This window comes from Chelonia mydas, chromosome 11, assembly GCF_015237465.2.
Source record: "Chelonia mydas isolate rCheMyd1 chromosome 11, rCheMyd1.pri.v2, whole genome shotgun sequence".
Lineage (NCBI taxonomy): Eukaryota > Metazoa > Chordata > Testudines > Cheloniidae > Chelonia > Chelonia mydas.
The window spans coordinates 23,081,272-23,104,028 of NC_051251.2; the positions used below are offsets into that span (position 1 = coordinate 23,081,272).

The window sequence follows — 22,757 nt, forward strand, 5'->3', positions numbered from 1 at the left end:
TTACAGGGTGCAACGGAAATTACAGAAAATAATAACTTCAAAACAGCCCCAGTACTGCAAATCTGTAAGAATTTGGTAGCATTCTCATCTTACATTTTCAGGACAGATACATTCATCCAGTTGCTAGGAAAACCAAATAATGAAAACATAGCTGGGATTTAGTAAGTTCCAGTGGGAATTACCTATGATAGAGGGCAGGGCTGCACTTCCTCAGAACATGCTCCTGCTGTAAAAATTCACAAACCTGGCATTCATACAGGCATCTGTCGCTTGCTCTAATGCCAGTTCATAGTATACATACAAACATCTGCTTCCATGCACAAAGGGATACAGAACGCTTGACAGGTCTGTGTTAGCAGGGTTCGCAATGCCAGTTCTTTATGCAAAAACCCTAATGCTTCCCGTCAAGCCATTAGAAGTGATACAATCAGCCCAGGCCCCATTAAGCCATCAGTGTCCACCTGTGATAAAGATGGCCATTTGTTTTCTTAAAGCCCACTTAATGTCTGTTTAACTCAATTTGTCAGGAAATGTAGAACAATTTCCTCACAGCCTGAAATTTGGTAGTGGTTCAAAGTCAAAAGGCCAGGTCTAGTCTTATTCAAATGATATAATGAACAGTCTTCAAATCTAAATCTCCCTTGGGGAGATACTGTTTACTGTTGTTGGATTTTTAAAAATAATTTGGATGGGGAAAAGAATCAAATGTGCATATTTCTTTTGTTCCTAAAAATCTTGAAACTTCTAATCCCCAAATATGGCCAGTATTAGCACATATGAGGTATCTCCCTTCTTAACCTTCTGCAGAATTAGGAGACATCAGACCAAAGGTCATAGTGCAGCAAAATGTTATGGGAATGCGTATTTGAAAAAATATTTTCAGTGCATTTTAAACAGATTTTTAAAATAATCACAACTTTACATTTTAATCAAGTAAAAAATATTTGCTTTTATCATGTATGGATCCAATCCTAAAGTTCTCCCTTAGGACCCAGACCTGTTCCCACAGAAGGCCGTGGTAATATCCTGTTAACATCAGCAAGTGCAGATTCTTCATTTCTGCTTGTTTCAATGGGAGTTTTGCCCAAGTAAGAATGGATAATATCTTAGGAAAGACTTCAGGATTTGGCCCCATGTTTCCAGCTGTTTTGTAAAGATTCTTTGTAAGCATCTTAATTTCCAGGCAAGGAGAACGAGGGGTGGGGGAGTGGGGGGGAAACGTGTCTCATCTCATCCCAAATAGATTCCTCAGAATCCTTACTATTTTTTCTTCTTTTTTAACCCACTTCTATTATTCACATTTATACCACCCCACACAACTCTGGGAAGACTAGAATGCCAATCAAAGTCATTCCTTAACACAGGCTTGGGGAGGGGTCACTCTTCTGAGCAAACAGAAAGCTCTCTGTGGCTAACTGTGCTGCCTTGTCGTGCTCTTTCCCCTTCCAAAGAGAATAAGATGCTCGGTTATCTTTGTGGCAGTCCAGACCACTCCTGCTAAAACATCAACCTGGCCCACAAAGAAATATTCTAAATGCAACATTTGTAAAGTAAATAGGGATTTCTGGTTTCAAAAACATCAATAATTCTTTCATGGGAGAGTCTGTTTATAGATACACAGAGGATTGAAAAATAAAATTTGGACCAGGGAAAAATTACATTATGATTTGGGGCCTTTTAAACAATGTTTTTAATTTTGGAGATCATTTTTAAAAGGATAAGTAGCTATTTTTGCATCTCTGGAAAGAAGTATAGGTTAAGTATTGTAGCACAGACTCTCTGTTGGCTATAACTGCTGTTAGGGAGGTATGTGACGGCCACGAGTTGTGCATTTGCAGAGAAAATATCACACCATCCAGATGCTCAAGTCTGCTCTTTCTGTACAGAAAACCATGCACGAGGCTGAAACTGAATATGAAATCTATCAGAAAAGAGCTCCGCAAATTTTCTTCATATTTAAATGGAAACTAGTCATGAAGCACAATCGTCTCTACTGGGATCAGACTTTAACTGTTATTATTAAAGTCCTAAGTCTAATTAACCCTTAAAACTGACTAACAAAGAGCATCTCTCTTTTATAATGCCCAGCTGATTGTATGTACTCTGAACATACAGTACCTAAGTCAGATGCTGCTTTGTTATAATTAGAGCAGCAAATTTTGTCTTCCGTTTAGTATTTGCTGTTACATATTGCATGTAATGTATGGCACTGTTAAGGGGGAAAAAATTGGAGTCAAAGTGACTGGAAAGTTAGGTCTGGTCTGTAGCACTGTGAGATTGTTGACATCTGCCGAGGTTGGAGAGCTCAGTAAGCAGGAAATGGGGTGTCACTCTGAGTGGTAGTTTACCATTATCCTGGCATCCTAATGAAGTGTCTGCAGTGCACAGAGCTTCTGGATGGCATCTTAACGCACGGCTAAGCAAAAGCACTTCTCTCCTTGTCACTGTCATCCATCTGCCTGCACCCTACTGTAGCCAATGGGATGGAACCATGCTACAATGTGCTATAAGCCATTTAGAGTTGCACATTGCATAATCAGTCCCATCAAATATGTAAAAAATGACTATTATTGGTTATTTCCCTCAAACTCTGGCACCTGGAGTTTGATACATTAAAGTTTAAGTTTTGTAAGTGCTGTTTTTCCCCATTAATTCCACATATATTTTTGTTAAATGGGATTGAGTTGCAAACTCATTGTCTTAAGTCTTGCTAATGGATTGCAAGAGTTGTATGAATATTCATTGAAAACTCCACTCTGTATCACATTTGGTGAATTCATCAATTGGATATATAAAAAGGTTTCTTGTAATGTTCATTTTTTGCAACATCTATTTCTGAGGCATGAATAAAAAGTAACCAGTTTGTGGTCTGAATTGATTTATTCTCCTTATAGCAAGCATTAGTTAGTTTGCACATTCTTATGGATTTTTTAAAATGTAGTAGTATTTTACAATGTATATATGCAATAAGGTTTGCATTGTCTATAGCAGATGATTAAGATTGAGACGTTAATGTTACACAAGATGAAATATCCTTGTTTTTCAAATTATATGAGGAATCTGATTTTTTTTTAAAAAATCTAACTTCACATTTTTTTTAACCACAGTGGTCCTTGTTCTGAATACTGAAATCGACTGATGGCAGTTGGGGAGGTGGGCACTCAGCACCACTGAAAAATGAAGCCCAATGTGCATTCTGTTTTAAGTAAATTCTCATATCCTGATAATACAGAGGTAGTTGATAGGATTTGGGGTTAAGTTAAGCACTTGTACTATGGGAGAGCTTCTAAAATGGGCAAGGGCAGGACAAACTGGCCAAATCGGGTATTTTATTTACATAAACAAGAGAGCATAACATAATTTAGTTTCATCAGGAATTTTTCACAGACATTAAAACTATAGCAAACATAACAGCAGGGATGCTTGCACAGCAACACAGTGGGGAAGCTTGCAGAGCGTCTGCCCACACTATGGCTGGCAGTAGCCAGCACCATAAGTCTCACAATTTCATTAGCACTCAAAAATCCACCTAACCTACTCAGTTCTGATTAAACAAAAAACAAAAACAAAACCTGGCAGTTGAATCAATTGTGTGAATTGTTGGACGTAGTCTCTGGTTACGGAATTTGCTGTAGCAATAGCGTGTGACATTTTGAACACAGCATAAAGTTTCTCAAAAAAATGGTGAGCAGTGCAATATAAAAAGCGAGGAGGGAAACACGCTTTTTAAAAAAAATCTTAGTGTTGGTGACAGCTCAGTAGTGCAATATTTTATGCAGAATCATATAGCGCCTTTTCCCCAGCCACACAACACAGTTCGGTTCAACAGGACAAAAAGAAGAGATGATGGCTTGAAATAAAATTAAGCATTAATGTGAGCCATAAATGCCAGTTTAACGTTAAACATGAACAAGTAACTGAAGCTGCTGGTAAAGGGAAATGGGTACTGTAGTAAAACTACACAAAGTAAGTCAGGCATGAATAATGCAGCAGGTCTGAGGAGGGTCAAAGGTCAGACTCCAGTACCTTGCAAAATAATGAATGCATGTCAGGTTAGAGACATACATCCCTTCCTAGAAAATGTGAGTTATTGGAGATAAACCTTGGACTTCCTGTTCTAAAACAAAGTGGTTTGTTGTAAATAGCTATGTCCATTTAAAATTAATGATTAAAAGAAAGATTCAATGGGATTTGTTTAAGTATTCTTTATGGACATAAAAGCTAAAGGTTACTTTCTTTGTTCATTTTCACCCAGCCACAGTTAATGTTACAGGCACATCATGTTTTCTTCCATGTTCAAATGTTTATCCAAAGCTCATTTTCAAAAGAGCCTATATAATATTAAATGCTTTGTAGCTTGTTTAATGCATTCTTCATTTAAATATAAACAAGAGCATCTCTACAGTCTTGCTTTCTTAAAGAGAACCTTATTTTTAAATACAGGAACCCAATTTCTAAATATATGTACTAGCAACATAAAAATGCCTTCTGCAATTCACATGAAATTATCTTAATTTGCTAAAATTGTTACATTCTCCTTCCATGTTTATCCTAAAATAAAAAAAGGGGGGGAAGGGCTAAATGTTCTCCCTGTTTATTATGTGTGTGTGTAATTTTTGGTTGTTTTTATTCCTATTGAAACAGTTTAGAGAAAAGAAAACAGAACTTTCCAGAACTTACTGATAATCTTTTAACAGGGATTTTTTTTTATTTTTGCAATTACAAGTTGTACCTTTGTGCTACTTTAACTTAAAAAAATTAGTCTATTTCATATTCTGGACTTAGCCTTAGAGTTTCAAAAAAGAAGTGTCAGATCTACAAAATGTCTTCTCTTTCTTTGTACTGTAAATTACTGGGCTTCATTAGGCAACAGATAGTTTGGTGATACCTCTTGGATGACTATTTACACAAATCTTCAGGTAGGATTTCCCTCCCCCTTCTTTTTAGTTTGATGAAGAGGCATCCATGAAAAAAATCTTCCCAATTAGGAAAATGAAGGGAGAAAATCTTCAGTGGCTTTAAAGTGGAACGCAAGGATTTCAGGCAGAGAAGAAAATGCATAGGTATTTCAAAATCAAGCATAAGGACTTACATCCGATCTACTCTTAAATATTGCATTGACAAGGTCAAGAGCAGAGACAAGTCTGGCCGCTAAGATAGAAGCAGGAACAAGGTTTTTAAAAAAGTAGACAGTTTATCAACTTCAGTTTATAAAGTTGGAGAAAATTGTCTTTAACACATCCAAAAAAAATCAAGCATGTGTAGCATTTAAAAAAACAACATCAAGCATTTTAATGAAAAAGTACCCAATGTTTTCATGGAACTATAAAAGGTAGAGAGAGTAAGCATTGTGGCAAAAATTCTGGGCTCAGCAGCTTTGTGTGGGAAATGGTGAAATGTGACTGTGATTTATAATGAGAAAAGGTATCTACAACATACAATTTTCTACCTAGCTGCAAATAATAATTCATAGTGATGTCCCTTCCAGATAAAATACCTTTGCTATGTAGGACCCATGTGGTAAAATGATCATGATAAATGTCAGACCAGTGCAGGTAACGGCTTTACAAACCATTAAGATTAGCTGGCTCTTTTTTTCGATGATAACAGTAACCATGCTGTGAGTCTATGTGGTAATAATATCTCAGTACTGATAAATGCCAGAGCCAGGCAGAGGTGTTTATCATTCCCTGTTCAGAAATGCTGACTAAAGTTACCACATGTTGCCTGTTTTTCCTCTTTTACAATAGGCTAACAATTAACGAATAGGCTGATTCATAAAATAATTTTATGCACCATTTCTTCTAGGATTTCTGTGCTTTAGAAATTGGTTAACTGTCTCTCATCCTATTTTCTCCTGGCCATGTCTTTGGTTATGCACTTTAAAAAGGAGGCAGAGTCTGCCTTTAAAAAAGAACTGTCCATACTTTCCATTTTCTAAAGGGATTGGGTATTAGAATATTAGTGTGCATTTATGTAATGCTAAAAGTTTCATGGATTATATCCGTGTAAGAGTCACTTCCCTGATCTCTGAAATGCAGTCACTTCTGGAATAGAGGGTGACACCCAGGTAGATATCTATGCAAATCAACCTGGGGGGTGTGGGACGGGAAAACATCTCCATAGATGCCTATAATAAATCCTTCCTGTACTGCATTTCCCCTGAAGTATTGAGCACTCAACAATAAGCAAGCATCAGGTGCTTTGATTTGTGGTGTTGACCTTCTTTCATAACTCTGTTTTTTAAAAATCCTAGGCTAGATTCACACCTGAGCTGAGTGGGTGCATCTGTGCTTAAGGCCAGTGAACGCTTTCTGGAAAACAGAATGGAAACTACCGTTGAGTTATATCAGTTGAAAAGTATACCTGCTATAATTTTATACAGTTTTGGATAGCATCTTCAATTCAATTCTCACAGGACAGGGTATCCACATGACAAAAATAATCACTACTTTGGCAGCCTCAACAGAGAGGCCAAGAACTGACTGAGCACTGATACTGAACTACCTTCTCCACTGTACAGTTGGGTCCCTAGATATCATGGTCAAAATACAATGATAGGGCTGTGCATAGAAACCTCTGTCTGTTGTCACCCATGCCTATGTCTGTTCTGTGGATAACTTCGTTCTCCAGGGTTGTCAGTCTCGCTACTTTCCCTGAAACTATATTCACATGGAAGATTTTGAAAAGAAAAAATAATCTATGTTGATTATTCGGAGGTCTAGTCTTTTCTCAAAATACTTTGAGCTTCCTAGGAAGAGATTGCACAATTAACTCAGTTTAAATGATGGATCTGTGGTGCTATAAATTTGCTTCTTAGATTATAAAATCTACAGGGTAGAAACTGTGTATTCATATGGTTTATGCAGCACCTAACACAAAGAGGGCTCAACTTTGACTGGAGAATCTGGATGCTAGACCAATATAAATATTAAATACTAAAATATACTCAGAATTATAGATGATAGTTAAGCTATAGATGATCAGATCAGAAAAGAATTCTCAGGTTATCTAGAACATGCAGCTTACAAGATGTTTTCTCTATATGAGGCCTACTGTCACCTTATCTAATCTGTTCCTAAATGAAACCACAGTTGTACGTCTTTGTTTTAGTAGCAACATCTCATGCAAATAAATGCAAATATCACAAGCATAAGCCATATGCAAAACGTATGTCCTTGAAACCATGAATCACACTAAACTACAATGCTTATCCCGACCAAGACAGCAGTAACATTCTTAGTCCCATATTCTTTTGTTACTGATTGTATATTGGTAATGGTAATTGTTTCCTACCAAAAGGCAGTTAAAAATGATGGTGCCAATACAACCAATTCTAGAAGATAGCTAAAAAAATCGAATTGTGTGTAGCCAACTGCAGATCACTAGAAAGCATGAGTTAAATCATAATATTAAATTAATATCCATAAGTGTGGAATCAAAAGCATGATATAGAGAGATTAGCGGTAAAGAAAGGGAACCAATCTGGTCATTGGAGGAGTGCACAGGAAAAACAAGACAGTAAAGATTACATGGTTACTCAGTTTAAGGTGTCCAGTGCAGAGGTGTCCAGTGCAGATCCTGGTGCACTGGTGGAATGTAGTTCCAGAATAGGAAACTCTACTTTATAAGAAGGCTACTTACTATTCACAAGTAGGCCAGCCGTGGAATATTTGCATTTGTATGAATCCAAATGGCCTATTAAAATAAATGCATAGAATACAAAGTCAGTTCTCTGATGAGAAAATGTTTCCTGAACCATTAGAAAGATTTTTCAATCCCTTGTAAGCTATTGTGTAGGCTCTCCATCAGTATCACATGGGGTAAGACATTCTAAGATAGCTGCACTTGTAACCACGTTAACAGTGCCCTCTAGTTTAAGCTCAAGTTACTAAGATGTCTGACATAACTGTATGCAAACAGTATCCTAAAGTGACACTCAAATCTTATGCTTTTTTTCTATTTTTCCCCATCAGAAAATCCAGACAGCAGCACTCGAGTTAAGTCCATAAGGCGTCTTTTACAGAAGCTCCCTAGGCCAAACCGTGACACAATGAAAATCCTCTTTGAACATCTAAAAAAGTAAGTTAAGCTAACAGTATTAAAGGAGTGGGATTTTTAAAGGGGCCTAAAGGAGCAAGGTGCCCAAATCCTACCCTAAATATCTAACACTATCAATGCAGTATACTCTTTTTGCAAAACTGAATATGATTATCAAATATGTACATATATTCTATCTCTACTCACAAAAAGATCTGTACAGCTAGACTTAAATACTCATTGTTTTTATACTAGCAAATGGAACAGTAGTACTTCTCTTCACATGGGGTAAAATGCTTTGGATTACTGTACACTAGGTTATGTTGAATTATACAATATAGTATTACCCAGAATAATCTAGTATATATATATATATGCAGTTGGTTTTGTAAGTTATGGGTTAGAAAATTCTCCTTCAGGTTTGTTTCTATTTTTGAGCTGTGCACACTGTAAGGTATGTCATTAACAAGTTTCTATTCATATAAATGGCTCTTGTGCATGCATAAGTCATAAAAAAGACCTGCAGTTTACATCAAAAATTAGTTGTTCTACCTTACAGTGAAGTTCAGTGCAGTGGAGAATGACTACACAAGCTCTTAGGAAAGATTTAAAGTGCCCATCTCCTCTGGAAAAGTTGATGAGATACTACAGATGTTCCATTCAGATACTATGGCGATGGACGTGGCTCACAAATCCAGATTTGTAAAAACAGCATTGTTGAGTTCCATGTTTATCATCTCTTGGCAATTTCCATATTCACTGTGCCCAGTTTACAAGAGAGAAATATGGCAGCCGTACAAAAGCAACCTGGAATCTACTGCAAGCTGGGTTTTCTTTCTTTCTTTTGTGGCACCAGTGGTAATGAAGTTTCTGAAGGCATTATTTAAAGTGGTCTGAAAAAAGTGAAAGGATCTATCATTTCCTACAGAAATGAGAGAGAAAGTACCTCTGCCTGTTCTCCAGCCCCCCATCAGTTCCACCACATGAATTCTGCCTCACCTCTGCCTCTCCTACAATTCCAGGGGTGGTCCAGAGCAGGGTCCCTCCTGGGGGAGAAGCAGAGGAGCATCCCAATATTCACAGGAGGAGAAGGTGTGGGGAGGAGGGAATAATAGGACTGGAAGGGACCTTGAGAGGTCATCTAGTCCAGGCCCCTGCACTCATGGCAGGACTAAGTATCTAGACTATCCCTGACAGGTGTTTGTTTCTAACCTGCTCTTAAAAATTTCCAGTGATGGAGATTCCACAACTTCCTCAGACAATTTATTCCAGTGCTTAACTACCCTGACAGGAAGATTTTCCTAATGTCCAACCTAAACTACCCTTGCTGCAATTTAAGCCCATTGCTTCTTGTCCTATCCTCAGAGGTTAAGGAGAACAATTTTTTCCCTCCTCCTTGTAACAACCTTTTATGTTCTTGAAAACTGTTATCATAGCCCCTCTCAGTCTTCTCCAGACTAAACAAACCGAATTTTTTCCAATCTTACCTCATAGGTCACATTTTCTAGACCTTTAATCATTTTTGTTGCTCTTCTCTGGACTTTCTCTAATTTGTCCACAGCTTTCCTGAAATGTGGCCCCCCAGAACTGGACACAATACTCCAGTTGAGGCCTAATCAGCACAGAGTAGAGCGGAAGAATTACTTCTCATGTCTTGCTTACAACACTTCTGCTAACACATCGCAGAATGATGTTTGCTTTTTTTGAAACAGTGTTACACTGTTGACTGATATTTAGCTTGTGATCTACTATGACCCCCAAATCCCTTTCTGCAGTACTCCTTTCTAGGCAGTCATTTCCCATTTTGTATATGTGCAATTGATTGTTCCTTCCTCAGTGCATTTGTCCTTATTGAATTTCATCCTATTTACTTCAGACCATTTCTCCATTTTGTCCAGCTCATTTTGAATTTTAACCTATCCTCCAAAGCATTTGCAACCCCTCCCAGCTTGGTATTGTCTGCAAACTTTATAAGTGTACTCTCTATGCCATTATCTAAATAATTGATGAACATATTGAACAGACCCAAACCCCAAACTGGTCCCTGTGGGACCCCACTCAAGATGACCTTCCAGCTTGACTGTGAACTGAGGAACGGAGCCACCATCAGTTAGTAGGCTCTGGTCTGGTCCCCTTTCTCCCCCTGCCCTGTCCCAAGAATGGCTTCAGCTCCTGAGTGGAGTGGGGAGAGTTCTGCCTACAGTGGCTCTGATTGGCTGTTTATCCCCCTGGAAGAGAGGAATTGAGGGAAGCAGCCAATCAAAGGGGGCTTTAGGGAGGGCTGAAATGACACCCCCAGCTCTAGTTGTAGAAATTGTATTTGCTGGTTGTGTGACTCCTTTTGACCAGGTACACTTTAAGCACTGTTTGTAGGCCAAATAATGCCTTCAGTGATGCACCGAAGTTGCATTATTTCAATGGGATTGGACAGGTGTAACAGATTACAATGTAGTAAACAACAAAGGATAGAATCCAGCTCCTCTCTTAACTGTGCTGGCTCTGTAGCGTTTATGGAAATAAGAAACTGGGAACAGATCAATGCAACAAGAAGGTGCCATTTTACAAAGTCACTACTCAGAGTAGAACTGCTCTTAACATGAAGTGTATGTATGGCCTAAGTGGTTTGTATGGACTCATTCAGGCCCTTGGCACAGGGGTGAAGTTCACCCAGTATAAATAAAAGTGACCCCCACAAAACAGACCAAAGCCAGCTTTTAATGAATGGTACCTTTATACTTTTCTGCTGCACTCTATAGTTCACTACATACAACATATGTAAATCATTTTATGGGTGTATGGCTACCAAATAAATGCTGAATTGAGAAAAGAAATCCATCTAGTTGTGTGATGGCCCCATTTAATGAAGCATGGAAAGGTTTAAGCAAGTCCATAAAGAGATTAAAAAAAGTAAATTTGGCCTTGTGGAAAGACCATTGCCCCAGTCTCCCTGTAATGTACCCTGTGTGTATAAATTGACCTTTAGTGAATGGCCTAAAGGAAGGTTGTGTGACCTATTACTGTCAAATTGGGAATTATAGGGGAAGGTGTCTGCTAAAAGAGAACCTTAGCTCAAGTGACGGAGGCCTATGTTTTTGTGCCTAAAGGTCCAGGGTTCTACTCCTAGCAGCCCATGTGTGTGCTGTCAGAATAGGTCTATATATAAAGATATATTTTACCTTCCAGAAGTGGACCCACCAAGAAGAAACTACTGTTACCCAGGCTGTAAGGGAAAATCACATCAGATATGGACAAAGGCTATTTAAGACTGAAAGGGTGATCTTGTAGTTCATCCACTGGACTGAAACTCATGAGTCATGGGTTCAGTTGCTGGCTTGGCCGTGGACTTTCTGTGTGACCTTGGGTATATCACTTAATCTCTTTGTGCCTTGGTTCTTTATGAAATGGTGATGATACTTTCTTTATCTGTCTTGTCTATTTTGACTGTAATCTCTTCAGAGCAAGAACAGACTCTCACTGTGTGTATATAGAGCACCTTGGCACAGCTGGGCACTACTGAAATACAAATAATTAAATAATGATACTTAGTTGCATATGTCCTCAGTATATGTCCTCATATCTCCACAGGAGGAAGGAGAGCAGATTTGTTATCTAAATATACACATGTTCTTATCCATCCAACTATGAATAGCTGCATTTCCAATTATCAGTGTGGCAAAGCCCAGTGAATCAGCTGGTATAATAGTGGAGTATACTAGCACACCAGCAGTGCAAGATAGGACAGAATGATAAATTGGACCATTTGGGACTATAAGCATTATGGAAGCAATATTCTTAATCTATATGAAGAAAGCCAGCATGTGGTGCTGACTTGTATAAGCACATCCTAATGGAAAGAAGGAACTATTTTATGAGTCTTGGCTCCATGGTATGAAAGCTGGGGTAGAAGGTTATATTGGAAACAAATGTCATCCAAAATTGAAGGGGTGGCATAAAGGTCTATGCCGGGGTGGCCAACCTGAGCCTGAGAAGGAGCCAGAATTTACCAATGGACATTGCCAAAGAGCCACAGTAATACGTCAGCAGTCCCCCACCAGCTCCCACACACTGGCAGCCCCGCCAATCAGCGCCTCCCCGTCCCTCCCCGCACCTCCCAATCAGCTGTTTCGTGGCATGCAGGAGGCTCTGGGGGAGAGGAGAGAGGAGCAAGGCCATGGCAGGCTCAGGGGAGGAGGCGGGAAGGGTGGAGTGGGGGCAAGGCCTGTGGCAGAGCCAGGGATTGAGCAGTGAGCACTCCCCGGCACATTGGAAAGCTGGCGCCCGTAGCTCCAGCCCCAGAGTCGGTGCCTATACAAGCAGCCGCATATTAACTTCTGAAGAGCTGCATGTGGCTCCGGAGCCACAGGTTGGCCACCCTGGTCTATGCTGTCTTGTAGCACATATTATCAATGGGCAAGAAAGGATCCACTCTGTGACCCAGGGAGGCCCAATAGGTCAGGGTCAATGAAAATACATACATTATTTAACAACAGGGTATTTTAATGTGGGAAATGCAGACATTTTGTATTTGTTTTGAACTAAAGCAGTTAAAATGAGAACTGGTGTACTTAGGTCCAACAACATGTGTAATTATCTCTCCTTCAGACTGAGATTGTCTAGCAACATCTTACTAAAGTATAACTATAATACAAGCTACCAATCATTTCCTGTACAATGACACATCTTGCTATCGCTGTTCAGAGCTATATGCAGAATCTAATCATGTCTAACTACATACATGATTTTGCTTTGGCTTCATCATCCAACGGGGAGGAAGTAGGTGGAGAAAGAGTGGCCGCCCCATTGCTCTTGGTATCCCAGCCCAGTGCAGCAACCTTAATTCTACTTTGCAGCAAAGCCACAAAACTGATTACTTGTTTGACTCATTAGCATGCCGTAGGTGACATCCTTCCATTATTGCCCCAGCTATGCTCACTGTACTCCTCCAATTAATTCCCACCTATACATATCTGGGTGCAGGCTGGGTCTTCAACTCACCATACTGAGAATGATGTGGAAATCTTCACACTGTGTTGGTGCAGCCAGCACATCTACTGAGCACATGTGCTTTGTGCGTGTAGCTCAGCAGTCACATATCTCCCTTGTGCCCCATCTTCCATGCTGGAAGCTTGTTAACATTTCTAGGGGAGCTTTTGTTAAATAGCTATGCTAGCATGTAATCAAAGTCCATAGAGATTAAAGAAGGAGATTGTTTGCTGGGACTCTGAACAAATGTATGTATGAAACCGTCATTAGAATGCTTCCCCAATACTTGGGGAACAATTCTGTTCTAATTTACACCTGTGCAACCCCACTGACATAAGCAGATTACATGGACATATATGAAAGCAGAATTGGGTACTCGGATGTTTTCAGTGGCTCTTCTGCAAGACTATAGTCAATGACCCAGCTGTACTGGCTCTCACCTCGGGCAGCTCCTTTGCAATCAGTGGAGTTGCACAAGGTGAGTGATGGCAGAACTTTGCTCAATATGCATAGATAGTGTTTACCCCAAATTGTTGCCAGTTTTTGTTTGTTTGTTTGTTTGTTTAAGTAAACTGGTTTGATTTGAGTCAGGAATGCAATTTCAGGGGAAAAGCCTTTTCTCAACTTCATTGCTACAGAGAGGCCTTCACATTGTGGACCTAATGTGCTGGAGGTACACATCCCCTGCACACCGTGAAGCTTAAGTCTATGGGGGATCTCCGCTGCTGCCACAGGAGGATAGGTCAGGAGTAGCTGAAGAATCTACAACTACTCAGATCCTCCGATCTTTCCGCGTAGGGGCAAAGGGGGAAGCAAGACCCCAGAACACTTAGGCTGGAGTATCAGCTGTGGAATTCTTATGTAACGTACAGCTGGGGACTGGCAGAGGAGAGTCGGAGAATTCCATTTGTCCCAGCAGCCAGCACAGTGGCTATGTCTACATTTGGAGCTAAATATATGATTCCCAGCTCACATAGACATACTTCAGCTAGTTCTCATCAAGCTAGTGCACCAAAAATAGTATATCTGTGGAAGCATAGGCAGCAGCAAGCAGTGGCATGGGCTAGCCACCCATGTACAAGCCTGTCCAAGCCCCACTGATGTGTACTCAGGGCAGCTAGTCCGTCTGCCACCCCAATGCTACCAGGGCTACTGTACTGACGACAGCTAATACATGTCTGTGCAAGCTGGGAATTGCATCCTTAGCTCCAAGTGTAGAGGTAGCCAGTGATGTACACTTGGCACTGGTGAGAGGATTTGGCCTTTATAAGGAAGACACCACTATCAATCTTGGTGAGAGAAAGGTTGTACAGCAGATTCTATCTATGGCTTTTCAGTTCTGGAGAAGTAGGTTCAGATCAGATGTGAAATGAGCTTGAGGAGAACGGTCTCTCTTTCTAGTCGTTAGAAGTGCATCCAGAATATTTGACACAATCAGTCATTGCTGTGCAAGAGAGGTCTAGTGCTGTAATAGCAGAACAGAACAGTGAGGTACTGACAGAACTGAACTGGAAAGTATGTGTAGTGTCTGCCCACACTAGCAGGCCTGTCTGTTTCACAGAACATCCATAAGATCAAAACTGCACCGAGTTCCCTCATGTACAGAACACACATTAAAGAAATCTCATGTTCTTTTAAAGGGAAACAGCTAACACTGCAAGTTAAATTGTATTATCACAATGTCATTTATTAAGTGCAGAGAGTAGCACCCACTAGGGCAAGTGTAGCTCTATTTTACAGTGCAAATGGGATACCAGGTTTTTAGGGCACTTGCTGTTTTAAGCATTTTGCAACAGAAGGGCAAAACCTTTAGTTTCCCATTGATTTTACATGAAATCTGTCCATATAACATGAAAGGTAAAAACACACAGTCCAGGTCTGGTTAGACAAATCATATGGCATATGCCAATTTAATGCCACATCAAGTGTTTTGCAAGGAATGGTCTTTAAAAAGTAGTTGAATCTTAGAGGCCACTGACATTTTCTATAACATCAAACCACAAACTGTAGGCCAGTTTCTACTATCTTTAATACAGCAGAACTACCACTGAAGTTAGTGGGAGTTTTTCTCAGTAAAGGCCGCATAATATGACCCGTTCTGTGTTAGCATATTCTACTGATGCAGCATTGTGTGTGTCCCCACACTCCCTTCAAATCCTTGTTTCTTTTTTTGATTGAAAACGGGATTGTGACTGCTCAGCATTCTACCCGTTCTTCCTGTTTTTTCATCAGGAGATAAATTCACCTCTGTGCAGAAAGCCAGCTATGCCTAGGAACCACCAAAGTCTATGTAAACCCATAAATCCCATTTAGGTCTTATTTTGAGGGCTTAAACAGGCCATCAGTGATGCACTATCCCTCTGCATAAGGGTGAATTTCATCCTACATGAAGTAACCACCCTCTGTTTGTGAAATCACTATCTCCACAGCAACTAATTCACAAACTGAGATTTGTAATCTCAAGTGAGGAATAAACAGCACCTTCCATCCAGGACTCCCAAAGTGCTTTATGAACATTAACTAACTAACCCTTCTTGGAAGAAGCTATTATTATGAACATGTTGCAGATAGAAAAGCTGAGGCACAGGGAATTTAAGTGACTTACCCAGGGTCAGAGAGTAAGTCAGTGGTAGAGCCAGCAAGCTCAAAGTCATTGCAGAGAGTCTGCTGCAGTAGCCACAAGATTCTTTTGCCTCTCTAATCTAATATGCATTAACATAAAACAGCTAAAAGTATCAAACAATATATTAGAGACAAACATCCTCAAATTTCATACTTTCCCCTCAAAAGCATTATTTACTATATTAATATTATTATATTATATTATTTACTATATTAATAAGTATTTTTTGTAACAATTAAACAAAAAGACAGTGACCTGGATGCCTTTTAGCAATCCCTCTCCCCACTTCTTTAAGTGGAAAGCATCGAACCCAGATGTCCAAGTATGGACGATATTCTTCCAGCAGCAGCATCTGGCTCCTTGGCAGGCACTTCAGGCAAGTTGTCTGGGGAGTTCTGCAGTTGCCTCTTGGTTTATCACGTGGATCAGGTACTGTGGCCTATCTGGCTGCCTTGTCCATGTGGAAGCCAATTCCTTTTGATTCACCTTTGATTCTGCAAAATTAGTTCACTCTGTTTTTCCTACGCTTTAGGCCACTTATGTTTTAGCATGGTACATGCAATCCAGGCTTTTTCCTCCTTTCAGTCAGAAATGAAATTATCAGAATCCTGGCCCCCCATTAAAACCATTAGTTCTTTAATAATAATGACTTGAATCAATTTCACAAAAAATAAGCCCCTTGTTAAGCAGGGGCGGTGTTGATCGAAAACAACAGCAAATACCCTGTAACCTAATATATTCTCTAACACAAGGCATGAAAGTATTACAGAGGTTTCTCTATTAGTTGATTTAAAAAAAAAATTGGCTCCCCGCTTCCTTGTGGCACCATGAACAGCAGAGCATCCAGTGACTGAAAACAGACAAACAAACACAGCAGTATGGGTCAGCTTTATTGCATTCCAAAGAGCACCAGCTTCTGGAAACTACATTTAACAAAATAGATTTATTTTTACCTATTTTTTTTTAAAAAGGAGCCACATGTATGAAGAGCTGAACAATAGCCCACGCAAGAGGCAGGAATGACAATGTGATGACAAGTCCAGCAGTAATACCCAGAATGCCAAGGATAAATCAGAAATTAAAGCTATTGTATGACAACTAGTAATACTTAGCATGGGACGTCTGCAAAATTTCCATATTTATTTTTATGGAGGAGAAAAGATGCAAGTTACACATATGATTTTCATTTATTAAAGTATGTACTATACCAGAAGATCAGCATGTTTAGACAGGCTTAGATAGTAAATCTAGGCTCAGAAAAACTCTCTTCTACACAGCAGAACAAATCACATATACAACTGTGAAACTTTCACAAAGAAACCCCAAATCAGGCAAAATTCATCAAGCTTAGATAGTCATTATGAAGCACTCCACAGTGCAGAGAAGTTCAGCAGATCTCAGAGAGATTGCAGGAGGCCTGAAGACAGAGGTGAATGGAGATTTAGGTCTTGATTCAGGAAAGCACATAAGCAAACAGCAATTAAGTGAAATCAACAGAATGTAAGCATGTGTTTAAATGCTTTCCTGAATCAGGGCCTTACTTAGGATTGTGAGTCTCCCTCTTAGCCTTGCGCTAAAGGGCCAGGACCGCAACAATGGGAACAAGGACATTTTGAGTCCCACTGCTGCAAAATGGAGCAAGGGAAGCAATGCTGAGAATCTGAAGAGGACAAAAGAAGCATGATTGTGAATGGATGGTAATACACCTAGTGGCCGGGGACTTACCCTCTTACCCCAAAGGACTTTAATGGCAGTCAAGGATGCTTGGCGCTTGTAGGTTTAGGATTTTAAGCCTCATATGAAATTTTCTATACAACTTTCTGGTACAAAAAGGCTAAATGTAAAGTATATCATGGAGGCACCTTTGTGCACACAACACATGTGCTTACTGTTTCATAGAAATATAGGGCTGGAAGGGACCTCAGAGATCAGCGAGTCCACCTTGCCCACACTGAGGCAGGACTACGTATTTCTAGAGCACCCCTGAAAGATGTCTGTCTAAGCTGTTCTTAGTGATGGGGATTCCACAGCCAGCCTGGGTAACCAGTTCCAGAGCTTAACCATCCTTAGAGGTGAACATTTTCCCTTATATCTAACCTAAATTCCCCTTGCTGCAAATAAAGCTGCGTACTTCCTGTCCTGCCTTTGGTGGACATGGAGAACAATTGATCACCATCTTATCTATATAAAAGATTCAGAGAGGAATTCAAACAATGAAAATACTGAGGCTAGCTCAGTGCAGTTTTCCTTTAGGTTACTCAGAAAAGGAGCTGAATCCATTTTCTGTATAATTTATTAAATGACTTCTCCCTCCGCCAGTATGTGGCCACTCTCAATACATAAACAATATACATCTCAGCAAGTGTGCACTAAGAGAGTAGACGGAAAAGAAAACAAAGTTGTTAGTCAAAAGAGCAACAAAACCAGGTTTCCTGGGTATCTTTACATTGCTATCATTTTAAATGCTAAAGTATGTATGTATATCATGGAGTCCCCTACAATCACACATAGCAATTCTTAATGTGAATAAAACGTTCCTCAAAGATCACTCATTCTTCAGTAACATGTGAACTTGGCAAATTCTCAGTGTTTTAGAGAAAATATAACAGTGCAAGTCATAGGGACTGTCCAGTTTGGCCGATGTACATAGCAGAGGGGCATTGCTGGCACATGATGGCGTATATTACATTGGTGGACGTGCAGGTGAATGAACCGGTGATGGTGTAGCTGATCTGGTTACGTGTCTCTACGTAAAAGGATAAATGGACACAAATCAGATATTAGGAATGGCAATATACAAAAACCTGTAGGAGAACACTTCAATCTCGCTGGACAATAGCACATAGCACAATAGCAGATTTAAAGGTAGCCATCCTGCAACAAAAAAACTTCAGGACCAGACTTCAAAGAGAAACTGCTGAGCTTCAGTTCATTTGCAAATTTGACACCCTCAGCTCAGGATTAAACAAAGACTGTAACTAGCTAGCCAACTACAAAAGCAGTTTCTCCTCCCTTGGTGTTCATACCTCAACTGCTAGAAGAGGGCCTCATCCTCCCTGATTGAACTAACCTCGTTATCCCTAGCCTGATTCTTGCTTGCATATTTACACCTGCCTCTGGGAATTTCCACTACATGCATCCGACGAAGTGGGTATTCACCCACGAAAGCTCATGCTCCAATACGTCTGTTAATCTATAAGGTGCCACAGGACTCTTTGCCGCTTTTACAAATATTAATTAAGTCTCACAACTGAAACTCTCCTTTAAGGTAGATGAGTTTTATTATACTAATTTTACAGATGGGGAAACTGACACATGAAAAGTTAGGTAAGTAACTTTCCGAAGCTCATGCAGTATGTCACAAGTTCTAGGTTCTGCTCCTCATTTACTGTGAAATAGTCAGGCCCTTGGTCTACCCACACAAGGGTCCTGCTTTCTGGGTTTCACAAGTTCCAGTGAACTTTACTGGTGGGTTTAATTTATGTGGTTTTGCAATCCCTGAGTTTTGCTTTGAGTTTAGAGTTCTTTTAAACCCAAATATCTGAGGGTGCTCAGGATACTGGAGAAGGGTCTTTGTATCTTAAAAGATAGGGCTCCAACATGTTGTAGTGCAGAACCAAGTCACCAAGGGGTTAATTTCAGTGTTTTTCATTCTTAAAATCTTCACTGGAACTTTTTTTATTAAAAAAAAAAAAGACAAATGCCAAAATGTCAGTGTTCTGTACAAAATAATTTAACACAATGAGATTTATTCTACCGTCAATTGAAAGAATTTATGCAGGTAACTCATTAATGTTAGTGAGTGTTTGGCAAGTAGACCCCCAGCATTTTGATGGGGAAAATAGACCCTGATATTCCTTTTAGATTGATAGATAGAGATATATCAAATGCATGCTTGTCAGTGGCAAATATAGGAACTCAAAAACAAACTCTGATCAGTCAGGCCAATGCATATACCCCACTTATAAAACTGCAGAAAACATATTAGATCAGATCATTTTTCACACATTGCAAAACATGCAACAACCGTTTCAGTCATCATGCTAAGAGAAATCAATATATTTTTGCTTTCAGAGACTAGCATTTCACATTTCAGCATCTCCAAATTATCAGCAACATACATCTCTTTTTGTGGTCTACTGCAGTATTTGTACTTCTAACAGGATATTGGCCATTTTTTTGTGAAGATCTACAAATCCTCGTAAACAAATACCAGTTTGAAAAAATTAAGAGCAAATCTGTGGACTGGAATGCACCCTATTTATAATAGGAACAAAAAGCTGGCAATGAAATATAAACCTAAATCACAGCAGAATGACCTACTTTAAGGCTTTTGCCAAAGAGACAGTGTTTTTAGACAGCTCCTCTGAAGTAGCGTCTTTATGTCTATGCCATCTGCAGATTTATTATTGTGCCTGAAAAAACGAAAAGACCTACAGTATTCCTGAATGAAACTAAGCTTTGTCTATAGGAAAAACTCCAGTATTGTGGGCACCACACCCACACCTACTGATGTGGTCCAAGTTTTTTTTCCTTTAGAGCACCTAATTAAGAAACCCTGACTCATTTACATGGATACGTTTGATCTAAATTACACTCCAAACCGCACCAAATTAGGAGCATCTGTGAATGTGAAATGTTTGTTCCCTGTGACTGGTAAAACAGGGCCAGCTCTGGACAGCACATGTTCAAGTGATGAAAAATATTTCAGATGTAACACACTTCTCAGACCCACTTTTCCACTAATAATTCATAGTGAGTTAACCCAGTATCTCTGCTTCCAAAATCATTTCAGACAGTGAAAAATGTCATCTTTTTTTTTTTTAAGTGAGAAAAGAGGTAGACGACCACCTACTTTGTTTGTTGTCACTGATAAAAGGTCTTAGTTCACCCACTGGCAGAGATGCAAATCTGCTTGTCACATGCGTAGTATCTCTTTGCAAGGCATTCAGAAATCCTGAACTGTGGCAGAAAGGGAAATATTTTATGGATGACTGGCTATTGACCACAGCAAAGGCCTTTTAACTTGAAATATCTTCTCATATTTGTTAACCAAAGTTTAGTGCTGTCTAAAGGATCTGGATGAAGACCTGGATGTCAGCTTGGTGAAATTTCACCATGCACACTGGGTAAACATTTAGAATTAACGTCAATTGGCCAGATTCTTGCATGTGGGTGCAGCCACTTTCTGCTGCATTATTGCAGCACAATAATCCCACAACTGGAGAGTCTGTCCCCAGAAGGATCACACCAATGCAAAGGGGGAATCCTCCAGTAACAAAAAAGCTTTTATTCCACTCTCCTGGCCACCGCTGCTGGCATAACAGAGAAAAAGGGGCATAGCTGTAGCAAAGGAGACTTTGGCATGACTGTGCTGACCTCTGGTTGCTGTTCTGGCCCCTTAGAGCAGTTAGTAACTGAGAAACTCAACCAGCCCTTATCTTTCTCTAAATTAAGCCAGGGAACCAGCCCTACACATGGTGGCCTAGGATCAGGGACAGGCAAACATGGCTTTAAGGCATCTTTGCAACTCCCAATTCCTGCTGTGTGCAGTTTGGCCAAACCTCAGGATTAGGTCCAGGGTGTTTTGACCTGCAGGGTTTGAAAGAAGGCATCCTTGCATTACAGTCAGCATTGTATTTTTACTTCTTTCTTGCTCTATAAACACTGCAAGTCACATAATATCAGTGAAAATTTGTTTATGAGAAGTATAATAGTGTGCTATGGTTACATTTGAACTTAAATCCACATTCAGATAGCTAAGGATCCTCTTGCTTTCTAGTATGTTATATATGATGAAGGTTTATGTTCAAGACTTTAAGTAAAAAGGGGAGAAACTATATAAATAACACTTCTTTTGTCTGAAGAGATTTTAATACATTTGTCTGATCTACTGTTTTTGCAGTAGCTAGAATATAATTTGAATATATTAATATTTTCAGCAACTGTGCTCAGGGAGCACAGTTAATAACTTATGCATGGATACATAGATATACTTCAGACAGAGGTAATGTTTTTAGCCCTTATGTTGGTAATACTTAGAAACACACAATGAAAGAGCCTGTTCTTTCCTCCTCTTTGTTGTGGGCATGCATTGTGATGGTATGGAGCCAGTGTTCTTGCTGTTGTCTACACAGCCTGGATTCAATAAGCAGTTATATATGCATATTATGACAATGTGGTCAAGGAAACCAGATTTTTTACCATACCTTCATGTGCCTGTATAGCATAAAATCTGGTGCTTATTTTTCTTCTCCTCGTTCAATATGTTAACATATTTATAATTTGATACAGGTTATGTTCATTTTATAATTAAAATTATAAGAGTTAGATGAAAACCCAGCAAGATGTTACTAAATGGAAAATATGTATCTTTTCATACATTATCCATTATGATGCAATGTAAAGTCATAAATCTGTGGAATGGCTAACCCACAGCTGAGTGTATGATAGATGTATCCTCTCCTGTGTCACAAGTCCCAACAAGTTGCCTCTGTCTCAGAAGTTGGGATTTTTCCTTTACCGTTCTCACACCCAGCAACTAGGAGGCACTGCTGCTATTTTGTGAGAAGCTACCTGTCTCCTCCCTGGCACTTCTCCTGTCAGTTGCTCCATTTCCATCTCTGAGCCCATCCCTACAGGAGAGCTGTGGAGAAGGAGAGCAGCGTGGAGAGAAGTACTCATCAGGGCTGTCTGCCCCACTCTGCTACTGCTAGAAACAGCCTCTGTCAGGGTAAAGGGAAAAGGAGGCTCCAGGGGAATAGAGAAAACCAAAAGTTTGGGAGGGAATGAGCGAGAGAAGCTCTGCCTTGCGTAGATGCTGCAGGCAGATGTGGGAAGGGTCCTGCTGTTTCAGATAATCGTCTCACCGTTAGCATGCTTATTCAGCCCGATTTCAGACTCAGAACTTAGATGCTCTCGCCTTGCCCCCTCCCTACCATGGCATGTTGCTACACTGAGGGCTGTAAGACGGGTGGCATACAGCTGTTCTGGAACCTCTACGCCATCTGCAAACCCCTTTATGCTGGATATTCCTGAGCTGCTGGTTTCATCAGCTATCTGTCCCTTGACACCTCTGGAGAGCCATAAAGGGGCTAAAGCAGAATGCAGA

The 22,757-nt window shown here is 39.9% G+C and overlaps 1 protein-coding gene across 3 annotated transcripts in view; it reads left to right on the forward strand.

Moving 5' to 3' along the window:
• The window catches only part of ARHGAP15 (Rho GTPase activating protein 15), a 441,049-nt gene that overhangs the window by 398,718 nt on the left and 19,574 nt on the right, over positions 1–22,757 (forward strand). For all 3 annotated transcript variants that reach the window (XM_007057477.4, XM_037912146.2, XM_037912147.2), the window contains exon 13: positions 7,977–8,082. In XM_007057477.4, the coding sequence (XP_007057539.1) occupies positions 7,977–8,082 (106 nt within the window). The remainder of the gene's footprint in view (positions 1–7,976; positions 8,083–22,757) is intronic.